This window comes from Budorcas taxicolor, chromosome 21 (assembly GCF_023091745.1).
Source record: "Budorcas taxicolor isolate Tak-1 chromosome 21, Takin1.1, whole genome shotgun sequence".
NCBI classification, from domain to species: Eukaryota; Metazoa; Chordata; class Mammalia; order Artiodactyla; family Bovidae; genus Budorcas; species Budorcas taxicolor.
Window position 1 is genome coordinate 60,255,084 of NC_068930.1, and position 21,492 is coordinate 60,276,575.

Sequence of the window (21,492 nt, forward strand, 5' to 3'; positions counted from 1 at the left end):
TTTAAGAGCAGAGTCTCTGTTTCCTACAGTTCTCCGGCTCTCCCACACACAAGCTGCACTGGGCTTCAAAGCCAGATGTTCTGGGAGCTTGTCTTCCCTGTACATCGGTCTAGGGAGCCCTGTGAGGGGTTTGGACCCCTTGCTCCTTAGGGAAGACCTCTGCAGTTGTGATTATCCTCCCATTTGTGGGTTACCTACATCGTGGTATTGGTTTTGGCTCTACAGTGACTCTACCCCTGCTCCTACTCATCTTCTTGTCATTCCTTCTTTAAATGTTTACTTGCAGGAAATCTTTTCTGCTAGTCTGCTGATCACTCCATAGATAGTTATTCTGTAAATAGTTGTAATTTTGGTGTGCCTATGGGAGGAGGTGAGCTCAGGGTCTTCCTGCTTTATCTTGGCCCTGAATCGTCATTACTTTTCTTAAAGCTACCCAGGTGACTCTTTCCATAAGATGAAATATTTATTTATTTTTACTCTGGGCTTCCCTGGTGGCTCAGAGGGTAAAGAATCTGCCTATAATGCAGGAGACCTGGGTTCAATTCCTGGGTCAAGAAGATCCCCTGGAGTAGGAAATAGCAACCCACTCCAGTATTCTTGCCTGGAGAATTCCATGGACAGAGGAGCCTGATGGGCTACAAAGAGTCCACAGGGTCACAAAGAGTCAGACACAATTAATCAACTAACAATTTTACCCTCACTCTGCATTTTACATAGCACTGTATCAAAGTGGGAGCAAAAGAACAAACATGAAAAGGGAAGGTGAGGAAAATGAGGATAAATACAAAATCCAGAACTGAGGTTTTTTCCTATATACAATAGAGTCACAAAGAGTCAGACACAACTTAGTGACTGAACAACAACAGCACTATCAGTTCAGTTCAGTCGCTCAGTTGTGTCCGACTCTTTGCGACCCCATGGACTGCAGCACGCCAGGCCTCCGTGTCCATCACCAACTCCTGGAACCTACTCAAACTCTTGTCCACTGTGTTGGTGATGCCATCCAACCATCTCATCCTCTGTCATTCCCTTCTCCTCCTGACTTCAATCTTTCCCAGCATCAGGGTCTTTTCCAATGAGTCGGTTCTTTGCATCAGATGGCCAAAGTATTGGAGTTTCAGCTTCAGTCCTTCCAATGAATATTCAGGACTGATTTCCTTTAGGATTGACTGGTTGGATCTCCTTGCAGTCCAAGGGACTCTCAAGAGTCTTCTCCAATACCACAATTCAAAAGCATCAATTCTTCAGTGCTCAACTTTCTTTATAGTCCAACTTTCACATCCATACATGACTAAAATGCACTATAGGTGATCCAAAAAATTGGGCAATCAATCAGACAAGTGAAAAAGAAAAGCCTAATCAGTTATATTCCTCAGCGTTCGTAAACTTAAAACAACCAATTTGTTAACGAAAAAATACAAGTGTTCTTACTAACACTGAACAAAACCTTTTGCTTGATGGTTCTCATATAGCGTGATCCAATAAATACTACCTTCTATAATATCTCTACAGAAGATGCAAAAACTAACTTTATAAAGCCATTTTTAATGATACCCCCAATATAGCTATAAAAAAATATAATTCCATATTTCTATACCACTCTTTTGTTGTTGTTCAGTTGCTCAATTGTGTCCAGTTCTTTGTGACCCCATGGACTGCAGTGCACTTCTTCTGTAGTGATTAGGTGATGGCTTCTCTGTCCATCACCTACCCCCAGAGCTTGCTCAAACTCATGTCCATTGAGTCAGTGATGCCATCCAACCATCTCATCCTCTGTTGTCCCCTTCTCCTCCTGCCTTCTATCTTCCCCAAGATTAGGGTCTTTTCCAAGGAGTCAGCCCTTCACATCAGGTGGCCAAAGTATTGGAGCTTCAGCATCAGTCCTTCCAATGAATACTCAGGGTTGATTTCCTTTAGGATTTACTGATTTGATCTCCTTCCTGTCCAAGGGACTCTCAAGAGTCTTCTCCAGCACCACAGTTCAAAGGCATCAATGCTTCAGTGCTCAGCCTTTCTTATTGTCCAGATCTCACATCCATAAGTGACTACTGGAAAAACCATAGCTTTGACTAGATGGACCTTTGTTGGCAAAGTAATATCTCTGCTTTTTAATGACACTGTCTAGGTTTGTCATTGCTTTTCTTCCAAGCAGCAAGCGTCTTTTAATTTCATGGCTGCAGTAACCATCTGCAGTGATTTTGGAGCACCAAAAAATAAGGTCAGCCAGTGTTTCCACTCTTTCCCCATCTATTTGCCATGAAGTGGTGGGACCAGATGCCATGATCTTCATTTTTTTTCAACATTGAATTTTAAGCCAGCTTTTTCACTCTCCTCTTCCACCTTCATCAAGCAGCTGTTTAATTCCTCTTTGCTTTCTGCCCTAAGGGTGGTGTCATCTGTGTATCTGAGGTTATTGATATTTCTCCTGGAGATCTTGATTCTAGTTTGTGATTCATCCAGCCTGGCATTTCTCATGATGCACTCTGCATGTAAGTTAAATAAGCAGGGTGACAATATACAGCCTTGACACACTCTTTTCCCAATTTGGACCCAGTCTGTTGTTCCGTGTCTGGTTCTAACTGTTGCTTCTTGATCTGCATACAGATTTTTCAGGAGGCAGGTAAGGTGGTCTGGTATTCTCATCTCTTAAAGAATTTTCCACAGTTTGTCACAATCTACACAGTCAAAGGCTTTAGCAGAATCAATGAAGCAGAAGTGGATGTTTTTCTGGAATTCTCTAGCTTTTTCTATGATCCAATAAATGTTGGCAATTTGATCTCTGGTTCCTCTGCCTTTTCTAAATCCAGCTTGTACACCTGGAACTTCTCAGTTCACATACTGTTGAAGTCTAGCTTGAAGGATTTTGAGCATTACTTCGCTAGCATGTGAAATGAATACAATTGTGTGGTAGTTTGAACATTCTTTGGCATTGCCCTTCTTTGGGATTGGCTTCCCTGGTAGCTCAGATGGTAAAGAATCTGCCTGCAATGCATGAGACCCCAGTTTGATTCCTGGATCGGGAAGATACCCTGGAGAGGAGATAAACTACTGATTCCAGTATTCTTGGGCTTCCCTGTTGGCTTAGATGGTAAAGAATCTGCCTGCAATGTGGGAGATGTGGGTTCAATGCCTGGGTTGGGAAGATCCCCTGGAGAAGGGCATGGCAACCACATTTTGCAGACCTTTATTAAAAATTACCCATGTATATTTAAATCTTTGCCTCATCAGATTGTGAGCGCTTGAAGAGTCATGATTATTTCTTAACTATCTCTAGCACTTAGCAGAGTACAGCATATTATAGTTTACAAAATTTGTTGAAAGAATAATACAACTTTTGCTTTACTTTTACCTCCTGGCATTTACCTCGAACAGTATCCAGTAGTGTTCCTTCAGTGGTATAAATATTTAATCCATATTGTAAAGTGATTCTTACTAACCATTCTTCTACAGCTGCAGTATCTGAAAACAAAAGGCAAGCAATTAGTTAGTTTTTTTTGTACGTCATGTTGGTGAAATTTAAGACTATTTGAACCTGGATCTCCTGCATGATGGGCAGATTCTTTACCATCTGAGCCACCAGGGAAGACCCATATGAACATTACTAACAACAATTACCTTTCATTTCCCTATCATTTTGATTGCACTTATATATGTTTTACTATAAACATTTTGATGATAAAATAAGCACAGAAGAATTATGAAGTGTTCTTATCAACAGAGTAATGAACCCAGAGAAAAATATTTTAGATTATAATTTTTCTTGAGAGCTGTTGTAACTTGCTAAGAAGCAAATTGTGATACTTCAAGTGAAGTTGTGTAATACTTTTTGAAAGCACACCATGGGTAATTAAAATATTTAGCATATCAGGAGTTCCCTGGTTGTCCAGTGGATAGGACTGTTTCGCTGCTGAGGGAACCAGTTGAGTTCAATCTCTGGTTGGGCAAAAAAAAGCTAATAAAATTGAAACGAGAAATAAATCCACACAAATGTAGCTGGTTCCTTCAGCACTCCTCTTTCAGTAACTGACAAAATCAGTGAGGATATAGAAAAGCTGAATAACACTATCAACCAACTGATCCAATCAACTTTAATAGAACATTCTATTAAAAAAGAACTTTTTAATAGTAGTTTTTTTTTCAAGTGCACAGGGAAGATTCACCGAATGATCATACAAAATATATTCTCAGAACATATTAGAGTCAATTGAGAAGAATCAGTAACAGAAAGATATTTGGAACATTGCCAGATATATGGACATTGTACAACAGATTTCTAAATAACACATGTCAAAGAGAAAGTGACATGGAGAATTAAAAAATATTTTGAATTAAAAGAAAATGAAAACACAACATACAAAAATTTATGAGATGCAGAAAAAGCAATGCTGAAGAGAAATATATAGTAGTAAAATATTTATATTAAAAAAGAAAGATCTCAAATCAGTTATCTGAAGCAGTAGTAACAGCCTTATAAAGTGTCAAAGAGTAAATATTTAGGTCTTTGTGGGCCATATGGTCTCTGTCTCAACACTTCAACTCTGCCATGGTAGCACACAAGCAGCTATAGAAAACATAAATAAATGAGCATGGTTGTGTTCCAGTAAAGCTAACTTACAAAGCAGGCAGCAGACCAGATTTGGCCTGGAAACTGTAGTTTGTCAACCCCTGATCTAAAGGTTCCCAATGTAAGAAATTATGGGAAAAAAGCAGCAAATAAAATGTAAAGGAAGTAGAAGGATGATATAAAGAGTAAAATCAATGACATGAAGAATAGAAAAACAATAGCCAATATCAATGAAATCTAAAGATGCTTCTTTGAAAGGATCAATAAAATTGATGAATTTCTACCAGACTAATCAAGAAGGCTCAAACTACCGCACAATTGCACTCATCTCACATGCTAGTAATGCTCAAAATTCTCCAAGACAGGCTTCAGCAATACGTGAACCGTGAACTCCCTGATGCTCAAGCTGGATTTAGAAAAGGCAGAGGAACCAGAGATCAAATTGCCAACATACGCTGGATCATGGAAAAAGCAAGAAAGTTCCAGAAAAACATCTATTTCTGCTTTATTGCCTATGCCAAAGCCTTTGTGTGGATCACAATAAACTGTGGAAAATTCTGAGAGATATGGGAATACCAGACCACCTGACCTGCCTCTTGAGAAATCTGTATGCAGGTCAGGAAGCAACAGTTAGAACTGGACATGGAACAACAGACTGGTTCCAAATAGGAAAAGGAGTACGTCAAGGCTGTGTATTGTTACCCTGCTTATTTAACTTACATGCAGAGTACATCATGAGAAATGCTGGACTGGAAGAAACACAAGCTGGAATCAAGATCACTGGGAGAAATATCAATCACTTCAGATATGCAGATGACACCACCCTTATGGCAGAAAGTGAAGAGGAACTAAAAAGCCTCTTGATGAAAGTGAAAGAGGAGAGTGAAAAAGTTGACTTAAAGCTCAACATTCAGAAAACGAAGATCATGGCATCTGGTCCCATCACTTCATGGGAAATAGATGGGGAAACAGTGGAAACAGTGTCAGACTTTATTTTCTTGGGCTCCAAAATCACTGCAGATGGTGATTGCAGCCATGAAATTAAAAGATGCTTACTCCTTGGAAGAAAAGTTATGACCAACGTAGATAGCATATTCAAAAGCAGAGACATCATTTTGCCGACTAAGGTCCGTCTAGTCAAGGCTATGGTTTTTCCTGTGGTCATGTATGGATGTGAGAGTTGGACTGTGAAGAAGGCTGAGCACTGAAGAATTTCTGCTTTTGAACTGTGGTGTTGGAGAAGACTCTTGAGGGTCCCTTGGACTGCAAGGAGATCCAACCAGTCCATTCTGAAGGAGATCAGCCCTGGGATTTCCTTGGAAGGACTGATGCTAAAGCTGAAACTCCAGTACTTTGGCCACCTCATGCGAAGAGTTGACTCATTGGAAAAGACTCTCATGCTGGGGGGGATTGGGGGCAGGAGAAGAGGACAACAGAGGATGAGATGGCTGGATGGCATCACTGACTCGATGGACGTGAGTCTGAGTGAACTCCGGGAGTTGGTGATGGACAGGGAGGCCTGGTGTGCTGCGATTCATGGGGTCGCAAAGAGTCGGACATGACTGAGCGACTGAACTGAACTGAATCAAGAAGGAAATAAAGATGCAAATTACTCATATTAGAGATGAAATATGGCACATCACTACAGACTCTTTATGGTTAATGAAAGAACATCACAAAAACTTTTATGTTATAAATTCAACAACCTAGATGAAATGAACAAGTTTCTTAAAAGATACAAACTGCTGAAACTCACTTCAGAATAAATAGAAACTTTGAGTACTTCCATGTCTATTAAGGAAATTGAATGTGTAGTTAAAATCTTCACACAAAGAAAACTTCACACCCAGAAATCTCCACTGGTGGTGAATCCCAAACATTTAATGGGCTTCCCTAGTAGCTCAGATGGTAAAGAATCTGCCAGCAACGGGAGAGACCTCGGTTTGATCTCTGGACTGGAAAGATCCCCTGGAGAAGGGAACAGCAACCAGCTCCAGTATTCTTGCCTGGAGAATTCCGTAGACAGAGGAGCCTGGCAGGCTAGTCTATGGGGTTGCAGAGTCAGACACAACTGAGCAACTTTCACTTTCATATAAAAATTCTTACATAATATAGGGGGGAAATCTGCTCAACTCATATTTATTTATATATCTCCCTTTTTAGAAAGCCTGTAAATTTACTTTTTGACCAGATACTTACCAGTCAGGATTTCAAAAATCACAACAAGCAAATCAAACACCTGTGAGATTCTGGTAGTGCCCTCCTGTGTTTCATTTTGGCGATTAAACCAGAACTCCCTTTCAAAGAAGCTTCTGTGCTGTATTTCCTAGAATGAAGCTCATTGTTTTTCCACTTGAACTCACCCACTTGAAAAGCAGACCCCCAAAACCAAGAACTCAGTCCCAATATCACCACATAAATCATTTTCATTCTAGCAATTGTACAGTTAATGACCCCCAAAACTCCTTTATTTAACAGAATGTTTCAATGCAAGGTAAAATTTCTAACACCCTTGTCAGCATGTGCCAAATGTCTTCCATGGGAATCAGCAATATTTCACCCTTAAAGTCCTAGAGATGACCCCACCTGGCAAGCAGAGCCAAATCCTACCAGGGAGGAATATGGACAAAGAGCTCCTTGCTGGTCCCAGAACTGCTGTCAGACCCAGAAACAATAAAATTAGTCCTTACTCATAAACACTGTCCAACAAAGAGGCTACCATAAAACTCAGAAGCCCATCTTTCTGCACAGGTTTCTGGATAAAAATGTTTCTTTTTTTTTTTTGTAACTCTGTGATTCAGACCAAAAGATGATTATTAAAAAGAAAATCAAGAAATGGAAACAAGTTTCTAGTAAAAGCTTCCTAGAAGACGGATTCCAGTGTGATAAAAATGATCCAGATAAGTTCTTTTGTCTAGAAGAATGCATTATTATCAGACCCTTACACAAGCCCTCCTGAAACTCCTTAGTAGACAACATTTTAACTCAGAAATCCAAGTGAAAATACCTTCGAAACGAAAGAAGTGATGTGGCTGGGAAACCATGTTCACCTCGGTGAACATTTTCCTACCCACCAAGAGCTTGGGTTTTCTGGTAAGGTCACCAGCTTTCTGGTCAAAAACATTATTGAAGTCATCGGGAACAGAGGATTGGAGATTTGGTGTCTGAGCCCATGTGTTCTGGGTTCCATATCTGGGGCTCAAGAGCCAACAGGATCCTGTGGGACTCATGCAAGGTTCCCCAAGGTAATGAAATTCTAAAGTTCCTAAAGCTCAGTGAGAACTCAAGACTGGTATCACCTGTGCTGGGCTTCCTTGACTCCTCCTAAAGTTCTGTGCACCCTTGGTTTTCAACTTAAAGCTGAGCACCGCCCCCAGTGTTCATCAGCCCCACGATCCTAAACAGCTGAGCAACTCATGTGAAAAAGCATTACCAGATACCAAAACAAAATAAAAATATTACAAGAAAATAAGACTCCAGATTGATAATTCCAAGAACCCACTAGCCAAATGAGTCCAGCAATACACAAAAAGGATAATGCATCACAACTAAGAGTTTTTTATCTTAGTATTGCAAGGCTGGTTCAGAATTCAACATAAATCAATGGAATCCTCCATGTCAAGAGATGAAAGAAAAAAATCCTTATAATCATCTCAATAGATTCAAAAAGAGCATTTAACAAAATTCAACACCAATTCATGAACTCAGCAACTTAGGAATAGAAGGGAACTTCCTTAGCTTAATAAAGGGCATCTACAATATACCTACATATAACAACACCTTAACCTAATGAGGAAAGGTTGAATATTCTCCCAAAGTTGTAAACAAGGCAACGATATCCTCTCTCACCATTCCTACTTAACATTGTACTGAAGTTCCCACCAGTACAATAAGGCAAAAATAAAGAAGTAAGTAAGTACATAAGAAAATAAATATGTAAATAAATAAAATGAATACATATTATAATGGAAGAAAGGAAGTTATCTCTATTTCTAGATGGATGATTATCCATGTAGAAAATCCCAAAGAGTATAAAAGGCTGTGCATGTGTGCTAAGTCACTTCACTTGTGTCTGATTTTTGCAACACTATGGATCATCAGGATCCTCTGTCCATCAGATTCTCCAGGCAAGAATGCTGGAGTGGGTTCCCATGCCCTCCTCCAGAGGATCTTCCTGATTCAGGGATTGAACCAGTGTCTCTCGTCTCCTGCATTGGCAGGTGGGCTCTTTACCACTAGCGCTGCCTGGGAAGCCCCATACAAAAGGCTACTTGAATTAATAAGTAAATTTAACAAAGTTCCAAAATATAAGGTCATGTTACATTTGTATATTTATATATTATCAATCAGTTCAGTTGCTCAGTCGTGTCCAACTCTTTGTGACCCCATGGACTGCAGCATGACAGGCTTCCCTGTCCATCACCAACTCCCAGAGTTTACTCAAACTCATGTGCATTGAATTGGTGATGCCACCCAACCATCTCATCCTCTGTCATCCCCTTCTCCTCCTGCCCTCCATCTTTCCCAGTAGCAGGGTCTTTTCAAATGAGTCAGTTCTTCAAATCAGGTGACCGAAGTACTGGATTTTCAGCTTCAGCATCAGTCCTTCCAATGAATATTCAGGACTGATTTCCTTTAAGATGGACTGGTTGGATCTCCTTGCAGTCCAAGTGACTCTCAAGGTCTTCTCCAGTACCACGGTTCAAAAGCATCAATTCTTCAGCGCTCAGCTTTCTTCACAGTCCAACTCTCACATCCATACATGACTACTGGAAAAACCATAGCTGTGACTAGATGGACCATTGTTGGCAAAGTAATGCCTCTGCTTTTTAATATGATGTCTAGGTTGGTTATAACTTTTCTTCCAAGGAACAAGCATCTTTTAATTTCATGGCCGCAGTTACCATCTGCAGTGATTTTGGAGCCCCCCAGAATAAAGTCAGTCACTGTTTCCATTGTTTCCCCATCTATTTCCTATGAAGTGATGGGACCAGATGCCATGATCTTCGTTTTCTGAATGTTGAGCTTTAAGCCAACTTTTTCACTCTCCTCTTTCACTTTCATCAAGAGGCTCTTTAGTTCCTCACTTTCTGCCATAAGGGTGGTGTCATCTGCATATCTGAGGTTATTGATATTTCTCCCAGCAATTTTGATTCCAGCTTGTGCCTCAGCCAGCCCAGTGTTTCTCATGATGTATTCTGCATATAAGTTAAATAAGCAGGTAACAATGTATAGCCTTGATGTACTCCTTTCCCGATTTGGAACCAGTCTGTGGTTTCATGTCCAGTTCTAACTGTTCCTTCATGACCTGCATACAGATTTCTCAAGAGGCAGGTCAGGTGGTCTGGTATTCCCATATCTCTCAGAATTTTCCACAGTTTCTTGTGATCCGCATAGTCAAAGGCTTTGGCATAGTCAATAAAGCAGAAATAGATGTTTTTCTGGAACTTTCTTGCTTTTTCCATGAACCAGCAGATGTTGGTAATTTGATCTCTGGTTCCTCTGCCTTTTAGGAAGCACAAGCTGGAATCAAGATTTCTGGGAGAAACACCAATAACACCACCCTTATGGCAGAAAGTGAAGAGGAACTAAAAAGCCTCTTGATGAAAGTGAAAGAGGAGAGTGAAAAAGTTGGCTTAAAGCTCAACATTCAGAAAACAAAGATCATGGCATCCGGTCCCATCACTTCATGGGAAATAGATGGGGAAACAGTGGAAACAGTGCCAGACTTTATTTTTTTGGGCTCCAAAATCACTGCAGATGGTGATTGCAGCCATGAAATTAAAAGATGCTTACTCCTTGGAAGAAAAGTTATGACCAATCTAGATAGCATATTCAAAAGCAGAAACATTACTTTGTCAACAAAGGTCCATCTAGTCAAGGCTATGTTTTTTCCAGTGGTCATGTATGGATGTGAGAGTTGGACTGTGAAGAAAGGTGAGCACTGAAGAATTGATGCTTTTGAACTGTGGTGTTGGAGAAGACTCTTTAGAGTCCCTTGGACTGCAAGGAGATCCAACCAGTCCATTCTGAAGGAGATCAGCCCTGGGATTTCTTTGGAAGGAATGATGCTAAAGCTGAAACTCCAGTACTTCGGCCACCTCATGCGAAGAGTTGACTCATTGGAAAAGACTCTGATGCTGGGAGGGATTGGGGGCAGGAGAAGAGGACAACAGAGGATGAGATGGCTGGATGGCATCACTGACCTGATGGACGTGAGTCTGAGTGAACTCCGGGAGTTGGTGATGGACAGGGAGGCCTGGCGAGCTGAGATTCATGGGGTCGCAAAGAGTCGGACATGACTGAGTGACTGAACTGAACTGAACTGAACTGATACACCTATGTCCACAAAGAGTTGGACACGACTGAGCGACTGAACTGAACTGATACACCTATTAGAATGGCTAAAGCAAAATACATATGTATTGATACATATTAAAATGTATATAAATATATATACATACTATATAAATATACACATATGTATGGGTTTCCCTGGTGACTCAGTGGTAAAGAATCTGCTGACAATGCAGGAGATGCAGGAGACTCGAGTTAAATCCCTGGTTGGGGAAGATCCCCTAGAGGAGAACATGGCAACCCACTCAGTATTCTTGCTAGGAAAATCCCATGGACAGAGGAGCCTGGTAGGCTACAATCTACAGTGTTGCAGAGAGTCAGACACAACTGAAGTGACTGAGCATGCATGCACACATATGTATGCTGCTGCTGCTGCTGCTAAGTCACTTCAGTTGTGTCCGACTCTGTGCGACCCCTTAGACGGCAGGCCACCAGGCTCCCCCATCCCTGGGATTCTCTAGGCAAGAATACTGGAGTGGGTTGCCATTTCCTTCTCCAATGCATGAAAGTGAAAAGTCAAAGTGAAGTCACTCAGTCGTGTCTGACTGAGCGACCCCATGGACTGCAGCCTACCAGGCTCCTCGGTCCGTGGGATTTTCCAGGCAAGAGTACTGGAGTGGGGTGCCATTGCCTTCTCCAACACATATGTATACATGTGTTCAAATACGCTTACATATACTAAGTGCTGGCATGGCTCCAGGTAACCGGGTGATGAAAGTAAAAAATAATATAATTACTTTGCAAACAGTTTGATAATTTCTTATAAAGTGAAACTTATACTTATCATATAACACACTAATCCTACTATCTGGTAATAGTCAAATGCAACAAAAATTTGTATTCACACAAGAATCTATATGAGAATGCCTATAGTAGCTTTATTCATAAATGCCAAAAACTAAAAAACTCCAAATGCCCTGCAAAAAAATAAAGTAAGGTACATTTATACAGTGGAATAATAAATAGCCAGTAAGAAAATGAAAGAAACTATAACAGATAAATCTGAAATGAATTATGCTAAGTGAAAGTAGCCAGGCTCAAAAGGCTACCTATTTGATGATTCCATTTATATGCTCTGGAATAAACAAAACAATAGGAACAGAGAACAGATCTGTGGTTCCCAGGGACCAGGAGACAAGAGTTGACTACTGGTGGGATAATCTTATTGGATGATGGAACAGTCCTAAATCTTGATTTGTGATTACCCAACTGTGACAACTTATAGAGCTAGACACTTAAAAGGGTGTATTTTACTGAATGTAAAGTATACCTTATTTCAAGGTGAAAAAAGGAACAAATTGTGAAGTATAAATGGAGTGACTCTTTTTATTTTTGCTATCTTCCCCATGGGTGAATTTAACTCAGATGACCATTATATCTACTACTGCGGGCAGGAATCCCTCAGAAGAAATGGAGTAGCCATCATGGTCAACAAAAGAGTCCGAAATGCAGTGCTTGGATGCAATCTCAAAAACGACAGAATGATCTCTGTTCATCTCCAAGGCAAACCATTCAATATCACACTAATCCAAGTCTATGCCCCAACCAGTAATGCTGAAGAAGCTGAAGTTGAACGGTTTTATGAAGACCTACAAGACCTTTTAGAACTAACACCCAAAAGAGATGTCCTTTTCATTCTAGGGGACTGGAATGCAAAAGTAGGAAGTCAAGAAACACCTGGAGTAACAGGCAAATTTGGCCTTGGAATGCGGAATGAAGCAGGGCAAAGACTAATAGAGTTTTGCCAAGAAAATGCACTGGTCATAGCAAACACCTTCTTCCAACAACACAAGAGAAGACTCTACACATGGACATCACCAGATGGTCAACACCAAAATCAGATTGATTATATTCTTTGCAGCCAAAGATGGAGAAGCTCTATACAGTCAACAAAAACAAGACCTGGAGCTGACTGTGGCTCATATCAGGAACTCCTTATTACCAAATTCAGACTTAAATTGAAGAAAGTAGGGAAAACCACTAGACCATTCAGGTATGACCTAAATCAAATCCCTTATGATTATACAATGAATGTGAGAAATAGATTTAAGGGCCTAGATCTGATAGATAGAGTGCCTGATGAACTATGGAATGAAGTTCGTGACACTGTGCAGGAGACAGAGATCAAGACCATCCCCATGGAAAAGAAATGCAAAAAAGCAAAATGGCTGTCTGGGGAGGCCTTACAAATAGCTGTGAAAAGAAGAGAGGCGAAAAGCAAAGGAGAAAATGAAAGATATAGGCATCTAAATGCAGAGTTCCAAAGAATAGCAAGAAGAGATAAGAAAGCCTTATTCAGTGATCAATGCAAAGAAATAGAGGAAAACAACAGATTGGGACAGACTAGAGATCTCTTCAAGAAAATTAGAGATACCAAGGGAACATTTCATGCAAAGATGGGCTTGATAAAGGACAGAAATGGTATGGACCTAACAGAAGCAGAAGATATTAAGAAGAGGTGGCAATAATAAATGGAAGAACTGTACAAAAAAGATCTTCATGAACCAGATAGTCATGATGATGTGATCACTAATCTAGAACCAGACATCTTGGAATGTGAAGTCAAGTGGGCTTTAGAAAGCATCACTACGAACAAAGCTAGCGGCTGCTGCTGCTGCTGCTAAGTCGCTTCAGCCGTGTCCAACTCTATGCAACCCCATAGACGGCAGCCCACCAGGCTCCCCTGTCCCTGGGATTCTCCAGGCAAGAACACTGGAGTGGGTTGCCATTTCCTTCTCCGATGCATGAAAGTGAAAAGTGAAAATGAAGTCACTGAGTCATGTCCAACTCTCAGTGACCCCATGGACTGCAGCCTACCAGGCTCCTCGGTCCGTGGGATTTTCCAGGCAAGAGTACTGGAGTGGGGTGCCATTGCCTTCTCCAAAAGCTAGTGGAGGTGATGGAATTCCAATTGAGCTGTTTCAAATCCTGAAAGATGATGCTGTGAAAGTGCTGCACTCAATATGCCAGCAAATTTGGAAAACTCAGCAGTGGCCACAGGACTGGAAAAGGTCAGTTTTCATTCCAATTCCAAAGAAAGGCAATGCCAAAGAATGCTCAAACTACCACACAATTGCAGTCATCTCACATGCTAGTAAAGTAATGCTCGAAATTCTTCAAGCCAGGCTTCAGCAATACGTGAACCGTGAACTACCTGACGTTCAAGCTGGTTTTAGAAAAGGCAGAGGAACCAGAGATCAAATTGCCAACATCTGATGGATCATGGAAAAAGCAAGAGAGTTCCAGAAAAACATCTATTTCTGCTTTGTTGACTATGCCAAAGCCTTTGACTGTGTGGATCACAATAAACTGTGGAAAATTCTGAGAGAGATGGAAATACCAGACCACCTGACCTGCCTCTTGAGACATCTGTATGCAGGTCAGGAAGCAACAGTTAGAACTGGACGTGGAACAACAGACTGGTTCCAAATAGGAAAAGGAGTATGTCAAGGCTGTATATTGTCACCCTGTTTATTTAACTTATATGCAGAGTACATCATGAGAAACGCTGGACTGGAAGAAACACAAGCTGGAATCAAGATCACTGGGAGAAATATCAATCACCTCAGATATGCAGATGACACCACCCTTATGGCAGAAAGTGAAGAGGAACTAAAAAGCCTCTTGATGAAAGTGAAAGAGGAGAGTGAAACAGTTGGCTTAAAGCTCAACATTCAGAAAACAAAGATCATGGCATCTGGTCCCATCACTCCATGGCAAATAGATGGGGAAACAGTGGAAACAGTGTCAGACTTTATTTTCTTGGGCTCCAAAATCACTGCAGATGGTGACTGCAGCCATGAAATTAAAATACGCTTACTCCTTGGAAGAAAAGTTATGACCAACCTAGATAGCATATTCAAAAGCAGAGACATTACTTTGCCGACTAAGGTCCGTCTAGTCAAGGCTATGGTTTCTCCTGTGGTCATGTATGGATGTGAGAGTTGGACTGTGAAGAAGGCTGAGCACTGAAGAACTGCTGCTTTTGAACTGTGGTTTTGGAGAAGACCTTTGAGAGTCCCTTGGACTGCAAGGAGATCCAACCAGTCCATTCTGAAGGAGATCAACCCTGGGATTTCTTTGGAAGGAATGATGCTAAAGCTGAAACTCCAGTACTTTGGCCACCTCATAAGAAGCGTTGACTCATTGGAAAAAGCTCTGATGCTGGGAGGGATTGGAGGCAGGAGGAGAAGGGGACGACAGAGGATGAGATGGCTGGATGGCATCATGGACTCAATGGACGTGAGTCTGAGTGAACTCCGGGAGATGCTGATGGACAGGGAGGCCTGGCGAGCTGCGATTAATGGGGTTGCAAAGAGTCGGACACGACTGAGCGACTGAACTGAACTGAACTGAACTGAACACATGCCTGCCTTCTAAGTCACTTCAGTTATGTCCAACTCTTTGCAACTCAATGGACTGTAGCCTGCCAGGCTCCTCTCTGTCCATAGGATTCTCTAGGCAAGAATACTGAAGTAGATTGCCATTTCCTCCTCCAAGGGATCTTCCTTACCCAGGGATCAATCCCATGTAGGTTTGATTGGCAGGTTCTTTACCACTAGTGCCACCTGGGAAGCCTACATAACACCAAATGAGTAATAAATGAATTAAGATAGATAAAGTGTTTAGAATCAAACTGTAAATATAAGAATTTAGTAAATGCTCCTTGCTGGTTCTACTACTACCAAGAAGATTATTTTGCTATCTTTGTTATTGATGCTACATAAACTACCCTTTCCAAGATTTTACATGTACACCTTGTGGCTCAGCTGGTAAAGAATCTGCCTGCAATGAGGAAGACCTGGGTTTGATCCCTGGGTTGGGACAATCCCCTGGGGATGGGAAAGGCTACCCACTCCAGTATTCTGGCCTGGAGAATTCCATGGACTATACAGTTCATGAGATTGCAGAGTCGGGCACAATTGAACAACTTTCACTTTCACCGCTCAAATTCATGGCATGGCAGCAAATGAGAAATGATTGAGGAAAAAGTAAATGAGCAAATATGGTCTCCTTCCCCATGAATATTTTCTTTCCTGATTTCTAGTGTATTACTAATATTAGATCATCCTCTTCTATTACATTATGAAGTGAAGTAAAAGTCGCTCAGTCGTGTCCCACTGTTTGAGATGCCATGGACTGTACAGTCCATGGAATTCTCCAGGCCAGAATACTGAAGTGCGTAGCCTTTCCCTTCTCCAGGGGATCTTCTCAACCTAGGGATACCCAGGTCTCCCGCGTTGCAGGAGGATTCTTTACCACCTGGGGCACAAGGGAAGCCCATTACATTATGAGCTCAAATATATCTTTATTTACTCAATCCAGAAGTTGCATCAAGATAGGCAGATATTATTTGGTCTCTTAATCTAAAATACTTAAATTTTCAGATCACCTTTGTTCCTCCCAAGATGATCTTAGAAATCAATGTATTTCTGAAATTAAAATTTGGAAATAGGAGAAGTGAAAATAACAAGTGATCTTCATTTCTTCAATTGTCAAACTAATGTCAATATTAGGCCAAGCAACCAGAGCAATCCATCATTAGACTGTACCCCCTTGCTCCTTTTTTAATAGAGTAGAATTTCCAGGATGAATTCTTTGAAACAAAAATCACAAAAAATTTCAATAGATTAATTTGAAAAAACTGAGATGACTGAAGGATAAAAATAGTGATATAATCTAAGTTAGCTGTTATAACATGGAGGCTTCTTTTTCAATCTTTTATTTTTGATGTTTCCTTATATGGAGTCTTTTCCACTCTTTCTGCCTACTGTTACTTCTCTCCTGCCTTTTACTCTGTAGGACACATAATTTGGTTCATCCTTTAACTTCTTCCATAGAAGGGTTGACCTGTATGATTCCCCCAATTCCTCATCACCTGCTACATTTGATTGGCACACAAGAGGGTGCCCAATCAATTCTAGGGCAGTTGAAGACACTTTTCTGGAAATTTTGAATTGGGCTGGCCCCTAGGAAATATAAATAAAAATTTGACAGCAGTGAATCAGCTTTAGAAAACTAATCTGCAAAATGGAAAAATAAATATAGAGGTATAGAAAACATAGATAAGAGAAACAGGGTGAAAATATTCCCTGGGTTCTTGATGGCCCTCCATTTCTTACTTCTAATTCCTTCCTATAGTTTGGCTTCATTTTTGTCTTTGGGTTTCACAACAAAAAGAAATTTAGTATTTTTCCTTTAGTGAGGTCAAGATGGTTTCTATTTCTTGCACCTACCAAATTAGAATAATATACCCTTTATCATTTTTAAACTATGGGTCTGTATCTCATACCTGAAGATCTACTAGCCCAGTCCACTAGCTCAATATTCACACCTTCTGGAATTTCATTTTCTTTCTTTCCTTTAGGTATTTACAGTAGCATATGAACTAGGCTATCACATCATACTTAATAATAGAGCCAACAGTAAAATAATATATTAAAATTTTCAATTAATGTTTCCATTTCATTAAAATTAATTGGCACCTGAATTTCTCAATACTATAAATTTTAAGTTCTAGAAAATGAGTCTACTTTAAATAAAGAATAATATAAGCTATGTATATCAGAACCATTCATCTATAATAAATTGCCAGATAAAACACAGGAAGCTCAGTTAAATTTGTGTTTCAGATGAATCACTAAATAACTTTTAGTAAAATGTATGTCCCAAATATTCCAGGAGACATTAACATGAGATAGCATAATTTTTAACATGATAAATGTTTTTTATTTGATAAATTTGGCAATCTATACCCATGAGTAAAATAATTAATTTAGATCACTCTTACCTGTATTTTTTGTGATGTTTTCTCTGGGAATATCAACCAACCAGTAAACCCGATCACTGTACTTGAATAAAGATGATGTGAGAAAACAGTGTCTTACAATGCTGATAGCAACACTTATTTTGGCATAGTCTACCCCATATTTAAAAACTAAAATTAAATAAAAACATCCAATGCAAATATCCTTTACCCAGAAATTTCACTCCTGGGAATTTAGCTTACATTATATTCACATATGTGTGAAATGTGTTCAAGGATATTTTCATCATTACTTCTGATAGTACTAGAGGATTGAAAATAACTAAAAAATAACTAAAGTATTCATTACATAAAGTTATATGTAAGAATATAGTCACAAAAAGGAACACGATACAGCCAAACTCAGGTAGCATAAAGCTGAAGCATTACTGGCTTATGTGTCAGAGGACAGAGTCTGCTGCTGACAGAAAATTTAGGAATTTGAGAGGAAAATACCAGGAGCAAGGAAACTGCAAAATATTGATCTAAGAGTTAAATATGAATGTGAGAGTTTGACCATAAAGAAGGCTAAGCACAGAAGCATTGATGCTTTTAAACTGTGATGCTGCAGAAGACTCTTGAGAGTCCCTCGGACAGCAAGGAGATCAAAACAGTCAATCCAAAAGAAAATCAACCCTGAATATTCATTCGAAGGACTGGTGCTGAAGCTGAAGCTCCAATATTTTGGCCACCTGATGGGAAACCCGACTCATTGGAAAATACACAGACGCTGGGAAAGACTGAGGGCAAGAGGAGAAGGGAGCGACAGAGAATGAAATGGTTGGATGGCATCACTGACTCAATGGACATGAGTTTGCGCAAACTCTGGGAGATGGTGAAGGACAGGGAAGCCTGGCATGCTGCAGTGCATGGGGTTGCAAAGAGTAGGACATGACTAAGCAACTGAACAACAACAGGAGTTAAATATAAATTCTTTCCAAATTCTTGGGCAACACAAGTGCAGGGGAGATCTTCAGAAGGCCATGTTAAAAAAAAAAATCAGCAGTGGAAAATAAAAGAACTAAGTAGACATATTAGCTGCTGAAACCATAGGTAAGACCATTTGCAATTTGTGCCAGGGTGTCAGGGGACGTTCAACTTTAAGGAATCCAATATGTTGCACTTTTCTTCCTTTGTGTGCCATTTCTTAAGGATTCTTTGTTCCTTATCAGTTCCTATTCTGGGAACGAGTAGAGCTGCATGCAGTTCTCAGGACTGAGATCATGGGAAAGTACCTGCCTGGATTCTTCTCAGTGGCTCTCAATGACTCTTTTCAGCATCAGCGACCTTGTATGTATTAGACTATTAATTTTGTTGCAATTGATGGGATTTCATCCTTTGTAATGGCTGAGTAATCACTTTACTAAAGATATATAAGCCTGCATTTCTGCTACTAAAATACACTTGTTTCACTAGAGACTTGGGTCCCCGTGTCTTTCTTTCTCTTTCTCTCTCTCTGGCTAATTCTCTGTAGCATAGAAACCTGTAGAGCTCACTTTCCTGCCCGTGATTTCATGACCTCTTCAAGAGGATGCCCTGTGCCTCCATGAGCAGTACAAGCCCTGTCCTAGGGCTTAAATACGAATTGGTTCTTTATTGGTTTCTGCATAACCCAGGGAATGCTAGCCTCTTTCTCTCTTTTGCTTTCTTATCATTGACTCTGGACCACCAGGTTCTGGTCCATTAAAGGACCGCAACACCAGGGCAATTAATAGCATTTTAGATCACCACCAACAAAAACAACAGCAAATTCTTATAAGAACATAGCAGAATCCAGAGTTGCTACAGCTTACTATTGTCAATGTCACTTTTCTATCAAAAATAACAGGATATGAAAAGAAACAGAAACAGGTAACTAATATTTAGGTTAAAAAAAGATAAACCATAAACTGACACAGAATGAGTTCAGATATAGACGAAGACTTCAAAGAAGCTATTACAAATATGCGAAGAGATTTAATTAAAATTTGTTAAGGAGGAAAAGGATAGGAAATCCAGTACCAAAATGAAAAATAAAATCATAAAACCAAGTAGAAATAATGAGGTTGAAAACTGTAACAGATAAAATATTAACTGTGTGTGTGTTAGCCACTCAGTCATGTCTGACACTTTGCGACCCTATGGACTGTAGACCACCAGGCTCCTCTGTCCAATGGATTTTTCAGCAAAGAGTATTGGAGTGGGTAGCCATTCCCTTCTCCAGGGGATCTTGCCAACCTGGGGATCAAACATGGTCTCCTGCATTGCAGGCAGATTCTTTACCATCTGAGCCACCAGGGAAGTCCTGTCAATTTTCAGATACTATAAAAATTCAGTTGTTGAGGAAACTGAGGTACACTGACCTCCCCCCACCTCATGCCTCTGTTTGGCAGTCCACAGTCTAGCCTACACCCTCCTACTCTCAGTGGAATGAGTCACATGCAAGAAACCTTTTGCTATCGGGGAGGGTCTCAGGAGCCCTCCTGGTGTTGTAAGCTGTAGCAGCTCTAGCCTGTGTTGGGGGAGGCTGGGCAGGGTCAAGGACTGTGGATGAGGGAGCAGGAGGAAGGGTGTGGTTGGAAATGGCAAAAGAAAGAATAAGTGTATATAAATTTAAAACAACTGAGATTATTCAGTCTGAAATAGGGATAAAATGATTAAAGGAAAATAGATGGAGCTATAGAGATCTGTTCAGTTCAGTTCAGTTCAGTTCAGTCACTCAGTCGTGTCCGACTCTTTGTGACCCCATGAATCGCAGCACGCCAGGCCTCCCTGTCCATCACCAACTCCCAGAGTTCACTCAGACTCACGTCCATCGAGTCCGTAATGCCATCCAGCCATCTCATCCTCTGTTGTCCCCTTCTCCTCCTGCCCTCAATCCCTCCCAGCATCAGAGTCTTTTCCAATGAGTCAACTCTTCGCATGAGGTGGCCAAAGTACTGGAGCTTCAGCTTTAGCATCATTCCTTCCAAAGAAATCCCAGGGCTGATCTCCTTCAGAATAGACTGGTTGGATCTCCTTGCAGTCCAAAGGACCCTCAAGAATCTTCTCCAACACCACAGTTCAAAAGCAACAATTCTTCGGTGCTCAGCCTTCTTCACAGTCCAACTCTCACATCCATACATGACCACAGGAGAAACCATAGCCTTGACTAGACGGACCTTAGTCGGCAAAGTAATGTCTCTGCTTTTGAATATGCTATCTAGGTTGGTCATAACTTTTCTTCCAAGGAGTAAGTGTCTTTTAATTTCATGGCTGCAATCACCATCTGCAGTGATTTTGGAGCCCAAGAAAATAAAGTCTGACACTGTTTCCACTGTTTCCCCATCTTTTTGCCATGGAGTGATGGGACCGGATGCCGTGATCTTCGTTTTCTGCATGTTGAGCTTTAAACCAACTTTTTCACTCTCCTCTTTCACTTTCATCAAGAGGCTTTTTAGTTCCTCTTCACTTTCTGCCATAAGGGTGGTGTCATCTGCATATCTGAGGTGATTGATATTTTTCCTGGCAATCTTGATTCCAGCTTGTGTTTCTTCCAGTCCAACATTTCGCATGATGTACTCTGCATATAAGTTAAATAAACAGGGTGACAATATACAGCCTTGACGTACTCCTTTTCCTATTTGGAACCAGTCTGTTGTTCCATGTCCAGTTCTAACTGTTGCTTCCTGACCTGCATACAGATTTCTCAAGAGGCAGGTTAGGTGATCTGGTATTTCCATCTCTTTCAGAATTTTCCACATAGAGATCTGTAGGTTGATAAAATACTTTCCAAAATGTGCCCAAT

The 21,492-nt window shown here is 40.6% G+C and overlaps 1 protein-coding gene across 1 annotated transcript in view; it reads right to left on the minus strand.

The window, feature by feature from the left end:
• Positions 1 to 21,492, minus strand: part of CATSPERB (cation channel sperm associated auxiliary subunit beta) — a 129,598-nt gene that overhangs the window by 94,822 nt on the left and 13,284 nt on the right. The window contains 2 exon segments of the mRNA XM_052659538.1: positions 3,364 to 3,459; positions 17,712 to 17,772. Of these exon segments, the coding sequence (XP_052515498.1) occupies positions 3,364 to 3,459; positions 17,712 to 17,772 (157 nt within the window).